Here is a 10,004-nt window from a genome sequence, read left to right as displayed (position 1 = left end):
AGGGGACACTCTGGGAGAAGCCTGGCAGAGGAGCAGCAGACAGCCAAGGTGACCAGCACGTGGGGACAGGAATGGGTCAGCACGTGGGGACAGTGTGGCCAAACTGTCCCCGTGCCCCCATAGCGCTCACACCAGCCCTGCCCCATGCTCCACTGGCCCTCACACCCGCAAGAGTCCACCCAGGAGAAGCACAGAGCCCCTGGGCAGGGTGGAAGAGCTTCTCAGCAAATGCCAGCCTGGGACCATCCCTGGAAGAGCTCAAGGCCAGGCTGGATGGCTCTTGGAGCAGCCTGGTCTAACGAAAGGTTCCCTGCCCATGGCAGAGGGTGGGACAAGGTGAGCTGTCAGGTTCCTTCCAACCCAACCCATTCTGGAGTTCTGTGAGCATCACTTGTGGCCCAGCTGGGTTTTCCTGGGCTGCCCGGCTCACCATGGGGCAGACGAGGCTCTCGCGGTTGTACACGGTCCCCCAGGTGGCAATGCCAATGGTGACAATGTCGCCCTCCTTGTGGCTGCAGCTCAGCATGAAGTCTCGCACTGCCTCTCCCACCTGTTTCATCACACCAGCGTGGGACCCCCCTGTGATGATCCAGGCTCCTGGGGGGCACAGAGGGCCATGGGAAGGGAGAGGCTCTGCCCACAGCCATCTCCCAGCCTCCCCCATGTGGCTGTGGGTCCCTGGGCTGCTCCATCCCCCACAAGATGTCTCTTCCCTGCCTGGCAGCACAGGCAATGCCTTCTTCTGCACCTCTCTGAGCCTCTTTGCAGTGACTGAGCAGGAGCAACCCATCCCTGGTGATCATGGCCCAGGTAGGACCTACAGGGCTCCTAAAGCAGCTCAGCATCACCAGAACAGCCCAGCTTACTGAACCTGGCATGGCCAGGTACAACCACAGGGAGACCCTTGTCACAGACACATTTTATGAAAAATCCTTAGGATTTTTTCTCCTGAGAAGCTGAGACGCCTCAGGAACAAAATGTAAACAATAATTATTTGCTGCTGTGGAATGCAACAGGTGCATCTGCGATTGGTCTCATGTTGGTTGTTGCTAATTAATGGCCAATCACAGTCCAGCTGTCTCAGACTCTCTGAGACTCACAAGCTTTTGTTATCTTTCGATTCTCTTTCCTTTCAAGCTTTCTGATGAAATCCTTTCTTCTATTCTTTTAGTATAGTTTTAATATACTATATATATGTCAAAAAATAATAAATCAGCCTTCTGAAACATGGAGTCAGATCCTCATGTCTTCCCTCTTTCTGGGACCCCTGTGAACACCACCACAGACCCTCCGCATCCAGATGACCTTTAAAAGTCCCATTCAACCCCAACTATTCTATGATTCCGCAATTTCATTGTTCTGTGGTCTCTTACCTGTGGTCTGGGCCACCTTGACCAGCCCTTGCCGGAAGATGTTCTTCAGCCTTGGCTTCATGACGAAGTTTTTGGCTCCCCCAGTGACTGAGATGAGCAGGTTGGGGGGGTCAAGGCCCCAGTGCTGTGTCATGAGGTGGTAGATGACCCGAGGGGGGGTATCCGAGGAGACACGCACGTACTGCAGAAAAGGGAACCACGCACATTTGTTATTTTGGGTATAAACCATGGGGTCAGGGTAACAGGACACCCCCAGCACAACTCCTCCTGTCCCACCCCAGAGGCTTCCCAACACCATTCCACAGCAGAGTCCTGCTGCTGCTGGTCCAGGTCTTTGTCTATGACCCTATTCCCATTAGCTTTCCTAGGAACAAACATTCCCCAGGCAAACCTGAGGGCAAGGACAGGGAACAGCCACTCCTTGAGTCTTGTGCTTTCAGAAAGGGTTTAAGGCTGAGATGAGAGGTCCTGTCTCAACCCCTACACTGCCTGAGTCACTGTTGCTTTTGGGGCAATTCCACCCTTTCCCAATGTCCTCTCATCCAGGAGGGAAATGCTCCTGTGCCATCTCCCATGTCATCGTGCAGGTGGCCAACCTGCCCGTGGCCAAGACAACCATCACCCTGATCCAGAGGAGACTGAGTGTCCTCTTCCACGACACCCATGAGCTCTTCACTGAGCTCTTCACTGAGCACTTCACTGACCCAAGCACTGGCTCCCCACACACCCACGGGTCTGACAAGCAGATCACCTTCCCCGTCTTCTGTCCCAGCCCTGTGAAGCGGATATCACCGAAGGCATCCGTTGGCATCTCCTGGATGTGCCTGCTGGGGTCCCACTCCTTCCCCAGGAAGATGGGAGGTTTGGCAGCATCGTCCAGGTGCTGTTCCCTGAGATAGCCACACTCACAAACGATCCTCCTGAAAAACACACCGACAGCTTCATGGAGAAACCCAAAGGCAAAGCCCGGCCTCAGCCTGGGCAGGAGGTGCTGTTCTCCTGAGGAGCATCAGGGGCCCCCCATCTCCTACCCAGCTGCTCCTCCAGCTCAGAACTTGTGCAGAAACAAGGACGATGTTTGGAGGGAAATTAAAGGAAAAAATCCAAATATTTCCATGGGTAGATATTTAGGATGGAAATCTTTAGGGTGGAAATGACTGCCTGCAAAAGCCTTGGAAATGTTTTTCCCTGGGACACAGAATCTCAGCCACGTAGTGACTCACCTCATGCTGAACAACCAGTTAGAAAGAGGGTTTTGAATCCCTGTGACAGAAAGTTGGGATTTTCTGGTGCTGTAGCTTTACCACCAAGCCTCACTTCTGCTCTCCTGCAGGGGAGGGAAGGAGGGAGTGCCTCACTTACCCAGAATCTGACGTCTGGGAGCTTTCCACAAAATAGGTGCATTCCTTCTTTCTGATGTTTTCAGGAATCCAGGAGATGAGATTTTCCTGGTGGAGCAAGAAAAGCAGCAAGGGGTCAGGGTTTCTGGAAAGGGCCAGAAGTTATTCCAGGGGCCAGACACCGTGGAGATGGATCACATCTGGGTGCTCCTTGGGGTGTGAAGGATGAAATCTCCATCGCTGTCTGCAAGGACAAAGCCAGATGCACTCAAAGGAGAAGGTATATGAGTGCTGGCCATGTGCCTCAGGTGTCTGGGCATTTTCTGTCTGTCTCTAAAACCAACCTGATCAGTTATTAATGCTGCTGTTAGTGAGCCACTCATTAATGCTGTTTCATGCATGTGCCCAACCATCCCCTCTTCCAGCACCTCCTGAACTTGCCTTTTCATTGCTGCCAGCGGGGAAATGAGCCTTCCTCCTGCTCCTTGAGACACTGCTGCTGCTCTGCTGCAGGTTGGGGACCACCTCGAAGTCGCTCATCTTGCTGGGGTGCGTGGCAGGCTCATCCCCCCTCTCGGGGCACACCTTGTTCACATCGGAGGGGAGCACCCTGGCGCAGCGGCCGCGTGCGGACATGGCTCCTGTGGCTCCTCAGCCTCCCTTCTCCTGTTCCTAGGCTGGGAGCTCCTCAACATCCCCATCCTGAGGGCAGTGGAAGAGAATCAGAGAATCCCAGAACGGTTTGGATTGGGAAGGGCCTTAAATTTCATCTCCTTCCACCTCCCTGCCGAGGGAAAGGATGCCTTCCCCTGGAGCAGGTTTCTCCAAGCCCCCTCCTGTTGCAGACATCTTTTATGAAAAATCCTTTCCTTAGGATTTTTCCTCCTGGGAAGCTGAGAGGCCTCAGGAACAAAATGTAAACAATGATTATCTGCTGCTGTGGAATGCAACAGGTGCATCTGTGATTGGTCTCATGTTGGTTGTTTCTAATTAATGGCCAATCACAGTCAGCTGGCTTGGACCCTCTGTCCAAGACAGAAGCTTTGTTATCATTCCTTCTTTGCTATTCTTAGCTTAGCCAGCCTTCTGATGAAAGCTTTTCTTCTATTCTTTTAGTATAGCTTTAATGTAATATATATCATAAAATAATAAATCAAGCCTTCTGAAACATGGAGTCAACATTCTCGTCTCTTCCCTCATCCAAGAGCCCTGTGAACACGGTCACACCCTCCAACGTGGCCTTCAAAGAAATAAAGGATACCCATGAGCTAAGAGCACTGAGGTGCCCCATCCATCACTGCCAGGGTGGAGGTTGGTCCACCTGCCATCCCCTCAGCACAATCCTGACATAGGGTGTCCCCACGTGTGTGGTGACCACAGCATGCACCACGCTTCCCTGGGGGAGCCCCTCGATGCCCACAAAGTGCCCCAGCACTGCCAGCCTGTGGCTCTCCTCACCTGCTCTCCACTGCAGGCAGCTGGGATATTTCTGGCAGCAGGGAGAGCAGAAACTAGGTCTCTTGTGTGAGCAGCCTGAGCATGGCCCTGCATGGAAAATCTGGGAATATGGACATGCCAACTGCAGGGACCCGGTGCTGGAGTCCTGTGTCCCCTGCAAAGGTGCCCTGAGAGCCCCAAGATGCACATGGGCTTGCTGCAAAACTCCTGAGCCCCCCTGAACACTCACAGCCCCCTTTGCTGAGATGGGAGAGCTGCTGGAGCAAAGGTGGAAAGGCTCCTGGGGTCTCTGGAGCCCAAGGGGGGCGATGTCCTCTCAGGAGAGCTGGGATTAGGTAATGGAGGAAGCACCAGGCTCAGGTGATGCTCTGGTCAAGCTGTGGGCTCTGTGTTTAAGGAGGGTTTTGTCTGCTTTCTTCAAGCCAAATCCTGCATTTCACCCAAGGGTGGGGAGTCCTTGTGGGGACAAGGATGCTGATGCTAAATCACAGAGTAGCAATGAAAAGCTATTTTATCAGCCTCCCTCCTGGGATCTCCCACAGCCCCACTGACCTTGGCAGGCAGATTTTGGCAGGCTGGATTTCTGCATCAGCACAACCCCCAGCAGATCTGATTTTTGGAGAAAGAGCAGTTGAAATAAGGTCAAATGCACTCCTAATTCTTGTCCATGGCCCCACAAGGCAGACAGGCTCTTGGGGCATGGCCACAAGCAGCTCATGAACCATGCAGGAAGGGCTCCAGCACCTGGAATACCTGTCTGTGCTCCAGCACCTGGAATTCCTGTCCTTAGGGGCTCGGGGACAAGGACAGAGCCCCTCCTGTGGCACACACTGCCTGCCTCCCAGCTTGAGGGGTCAGGTCAGCCCTGGGTCGCATGGGGTGGTCACAGCACCCGGCAGGATGGAGTGCAGGGCTGAAAACTGCCCCTGATCCTAAACCCCTGAAAACTGCCCCTGATCCTAAACCCCTGAAAACTGCCCCTGATCCTAAACCTCCTGAAAACTGCCCCTGCTCCTAAACCCCTGAAAACTGCCCCTGATCCTAAACCCCTGAAAACTGCCCCTGATCCTAAACCCCCTGAAAACTGCCCCTGATCCTAAACCCCTGAAAACTGCCCCTGATCCTAAACCTCCCGAAAACTGCCCCTGCTCCTAAACCCCTGAAAACTGCCCCTGATCCTAAACCCCCTGAAAACTGCCCCTGGTTCTGCCCCCTCTAAAAACTGCCCCTGATCCCAAACCCTCTGAAAACTGCCCCTGATCCTAAACCTCCTGAAAACTGCCCCTGATCCTAAACCCCCCGAAAACTGTCACTGATCCTGTCCCCCCTGAAAACTGCCCCTGATTTTGCCTCCCCTGAAACTGCCCGTGATCCTAAACCCCCTGAAAACTGCCTCTGATCCCGAACCCCCTGCAAGCTGCCCGCGTTCCTGCCCCTCCCCGCTCACCCCGCCGCGCTGCCCGTACCTTCCGTGCCGCATCCTCGGGCCGCATCCCCGGCTCTCCGCTCCGTGCCCCCAGGGCGATTCAGCCCCGTGTCCCTCCGCTCCGCCGGGTCATTCTGTCACTCTGTCACCGGAGGTGATGAGCCGGGAGCGGGGCAGAGCTGCCTGCAGAGAGAGAGGAGGAGGCCAGGCCGCTGCCCAGCAAATGAGGCTGCAGGAGCGATCCGTGCCGGGGAGCTGCAGAGCCCAGGCGGGCCCAGAGCTTGCTGGAGTGGCTGAGTCACCCTGGCAGTGCCCGCAGTGAGCCCCGCTGCACCCGAACCCCTCGGGGCAGATGTCAGGATGCGGTTATTGAGGTTGTCAGAAGTGCCTCTGCCCCGAATTAAGGTGCAAATGTTACTGTCGCATAGCCCAGAGACAGTGGTATGGGGTTTATTTGATAGTGAATATCAAATTCACTGGAGAGAGAGAGGGAAAGAAAGAAATAGGAAATAGGTGGGGGGGTGTTGGGGAAGATGAAAGAGGAAAGCCTTATAAATATGATTGTCTGGCAAAAGATTTTGAGAATATGGAAACTATAAACGAGATTGAAATGAAAGCAAGCTGTGAGATCCCTTAGTTACTGAACAACTGGAAAACAATGGTGTGGCCATCTGAAGGTAATTCCCTTTTGATGGAACAACACCGTCGGCTTGCAGACAGCTCCAAGGGTCAGAGCAGACCCTACAGCTTGGCAGAAGGGGCCCAAAGAGGAGTTTTTAGGGTTTAAAATGTAACACAGTATGGTAATGTAATGATTCTTATAGGCTGTATAGAAATGCTATAGGATTTGTATCTTGTACTAGATTGGTTAGTGAGAATTAGAATATTCAACACAGAAGAGGATTTATTGTATTGTAATGGGAACCTCGCTCTCTTACACTTTTACTCTCTTACCCTCTTACTCTCTTACTCCCTTACACTCTTAACCTCCTACTCAGTTACCCTCTCATCCTCTCTGCCCCTCTCCTCTCTGGGCCCTGCTCTGAGCTGTGGCTGGCAGCTCCCAGCAGGGCCCTGCACCCAGGCCCTTTGCAATAAACCCCAAATCCCAGCAGGGCCCTGCACCCAGGCCCTTTGCAATAAACCCCAAATCCCAGCAGGGCCCTGTACCCAGGCCCTGTGCAATAAACCCCAAGTTCCTGACCTGGCTTCAGAGATCTCCTGTCTCCGTCCGTCCCAACTGTCCTACCCCCCTGATGCTCCTACAGGGGGGACAGAAACAGGGACAGAACAAGGAGAATATCAGCACTCTGTGGATCTCAGTGATGTTCTGTTGATTCTCTCCTGCTGGTCTTCTTGGTGGTGAAGGTCCCCCCCAAAAAGCACAGAATTCAGTGATTTAATATATGCTCAGGCCAGGTAGGAAAATGCAGGTAATTCCCTGGGGGAAGGCGTGTGTGGAGGGGGAGTTTGCCGTTGTCTCTCACAACAGATTTGGGGTTTGTTGCATCCCGTGCAGTCCTGTGGTGCAAGGATTCAGGAATGACTCTGGGGGGCACTTGGGGGGCCTCTGATGGATTAATGGATCCTCAGTTGTTTCTCATAAGAATGTCCCATGGATGTAGCCTTCCTAGGGTTGGGGGTTCCATAGCCAGTTTGCGTAAGGGAGGATGGATGGGTTCACTGCCCCTGAGCAGAGGTTACAGCACACCCAAACTTCCTGCCCCACCTCGGTTAGGGGGGAAATCTGTGCAAACCCACTCCCAACAAAAGGGTCTGTGGGTCAAGGCCTGCCCCACCCCAAAGAAAGCCAGAGATGATTCTTAGCACAGCTGCTGGGGTTGGCTCACATTCTTTTCCTTGTTTACTTGGTTGTTTCCGGCGATTGAGGAATGGGTTTTGTAGGCACAGAGTTTGTGGTGGTTGGGGTGGGGCTGAGCCTCAGTGGGCACAGCTGTGAGCAGCAGGTGAGCAGCATTGACAGCAATGAGCCATGGAGTGCCCAGGGGCACTGACCAACCACCAAAGGGAACAGAGGGCACACAGGTGCAGTGCATCAACAGGAGGGGATAAAAGGCTGGGCTAAAGAACAAGAAGGGCAGAGGTTTGCAGCCTTCTGAAGTGGTGTGGTGTTACTCTGTATGGGCTGAAGCTTTCTGAAATTGTGTGGTGGTACTCTGTGCATTGTAGCCATCTCAACTGTGACATGTGCTGTGACAGGGTTTTCCCTTTATCTAATCTCAGCAGTTTGCTTTCAGTCCAAAGTCCCTGTCAGGCATCTTCAGGGAGGTTTTTTTTTGCTTGTAACTTCTTTATACAGTTTTTGTTATAATGAGAAACAAACTATATCAATGTTTGAGGCATGAACTGTTCCATTCCCTGACAGCAGATATGATGAGCAGGGGCTGCTTAGGGGATGGATGGTGCTAGAAAGGAGCAGCAGCCTGGTGGTGCTGATGGAGGTCCAGGGGTGTGACAGGCTTGGTAAATGTGATGAAAAATCCCTTTTCTAACTGTCAAACATCCTTTTATAGTACAAAAGTATGTTAACTTTATGTAGATGTATACTATATATAGTAATTAAACACATGTAAAGAAGCAGTGGAGCTTTACTGAAGACTTTGGTATCATTTGTGCTGAAGTAAAACAAACAGCCCGGCCCTGCAGAGAAGGATTTTGCTTTTGGAGGCTTACAGCAGTCCCTGAGGAAGAAAAAGAACAGCTTTATCTCTGTTTTTTGTCCCTGGGATGACCAAAGTACCACAGCACCCCAGGCTCTGAGACCCTCCCAGGCTTGTCTGGTGTCACAGCTCAGTCTCTGCAGCCAGAGGGACTCAAGGACACCTGGATCCATGGACGAGCAGAAACAGAGCAGCTTTGCCAAGTTTTACTGTGGCTGCAGATCTGTTAGTGTGGGTGTCAGCGCTCAGTCAATTTGTGTTGTACCTGAGCATGTGATGGATGTAAGAACCTCATAAAAAACCCCACCTGGGTGCCCTGATTTGGCTGGGACATCTCACACCCATGAATAAATATTTACACTTTGTAATTCCAAGCTTTGCATCCCAACCTGGCACCTTGGTTGGCATGGGCCACATGTGAATTTTTATTGAGGAGCCTCATGTCCCACCACAGACAACAAAAGCCTTTTGGATGGTGCTTCCCTCCTCTCATTATGCTCTGTGCCCTGAATGAACTGGTTCTCTGGTGGATTTGCAGCCACTTAACTTGCATTTGCCACAGCACTCAGTTAACAAATCCAGCATCCGTTTTCCTTGGGAAATGTGCTCAGCAGCAAAGCCAGGCCAGGCCAGCAGCCAAGGCAGTGGATGCTGCAGCAGTGATTTGGCTGCTGTGGCTCAGCAGCAGCAGCAAAACACTTGGGAATCCAGGCAACTGCAGCTCTGAGAGAGCTGAGGGTCCTGCAGCACCAGGGCCACTCATCCCATGGCTCCTGCTGGAGAACAGAGCTGTGTCCAGAGGAGGAAACAGATGTGAAGGGTTGGAGCACAAACCTTATAAGGAATAGCTGAGGGAGCTGGGAAGGGGCTCAGCCTGGAGAAAAGGAGGTTCAGGGGACACCTTGTGGCTCTGCACAACTCCTGACAGGAGGGGACAGCTGGGGGTGGTCAGGCTCTGCTCCAGGGAACAGGGACAGGACAAGAGGAAGTGGCCTCAAGCTGTACAAAGGGAGGTTTAAGTTGGATATTAAGGACAAATTCCTCATTGAAAGGCTTGTCAAGCATTTGAATGGGCTGCTCAGGGCAGTGGTGGAGCCACCATCCCTGGAAGTGTTCAAAAATTGTGTGGATGTGGCACTTGAGGACATGGTTTGGTGGAAGTGCTAGGTTGATGGTTGGACTCAATGATCTTAGAAGGCTTTTCCCACCTTGATGATTCCATGATTTTGTGATTTTCTGATAATAAAACATTGTGAGGCAGAGCTGGGAGAGGGGTGGGAAGAGAAATGCTGCTGGATCTCCAACACAGCCGTGTCCTTCATGTTTGGGGTGAAGCTCTGTGCCCCCCTCATGCTGTGCTGGGGAGAGGCACTAAACCACCAAGCAGGGTGAGAATGGAACCACAGTGGTGTGCTCACCTCCCTCAGCTCACTGTCCAGCCCAAGGAGGTGAGCTCCACTGCTTCTCCTGAACGAGAGCAAACAGCTGAGCCACACTTCTGTGGGAGAACAGATGCTGCTAATAAGGCAGTAAATAAATCCATGTGCAAGGCTTTATAGTTGGGTTGTAATTACCTCTGCAGTGCCAAGAGAGCCGACGCCCGGGCTGCACATTAATGACACATTAATGGGAGCGCTCATCCGCTCTGGGCTGGCTGGCTCCCCAGAGAACAGCGCTTCTATTTCATTTTTGCACATGCCAAAACCACCATGGGCCGGTGGGACTC

The 10,004-nt window shown here is 52.6% G+C and overlaps 1 protein-coding gene across 1 annotated transcript in view; it reads right to left on the bottom strand.

Annotated features, from left to right (window-relative positions):
- Positions 1–5,763, bottom strand: part of TRPM2 (transient receptor potential cation channel subfamily M member 2) — a 21,987-nt gene extending 16,224 nt beyond the window's left edge. Inside the window, exons 1-6 of the mRNA XM_031060326.1 lie at positions 5,638–5,763; positions 3,155–3,415; positions 2,736–2,821; positions 2,125–2,293; positions 1,374–1,554; positions 392–597 (exon numbers count right to left, since the gene is read on the bottom strand). Coding sequence (XP_030916186.1) covers positions 392–597; positions 1,374–1,554; positions 2,125–2,293; positions 2,736–2,821; positions 3,155–3,349 — 837 coding nt within the window. The 5' untranslated portion in view covers positions 3,350–3,415; positions 5,638–5,763. The remainder of the gene's footprint in view (positions 1–391; positions 598–1,373; positions 1,555–2,124; positions 2,294–2,735; positions 2,822–3,154; positions 3,416–5,637) is intronic.
- Positions 5,764–10,004: the final 4,241 nt, after the last annotated feature.

This window comes from Geospiza fortis, unplaced genomic scaffold, assembly GCF_000277835.1.
Source record: "Geospiza fortis unplaced genomic scaffold, GeoFor_1.0 scaffold118, whole genome shotgun sequence".
In the NCBI taxonomy this organism is placed as follows: Eukaryota; Metazoa; Chordata; class Aves; order Passeriformes; family Thraupidae; genus Geospiza; species Geospiza fortis.
Note: the sequence above shows the minus strand (reverse complement) of the source record. Positions and strands in the feature narration are given on the sequence as shown.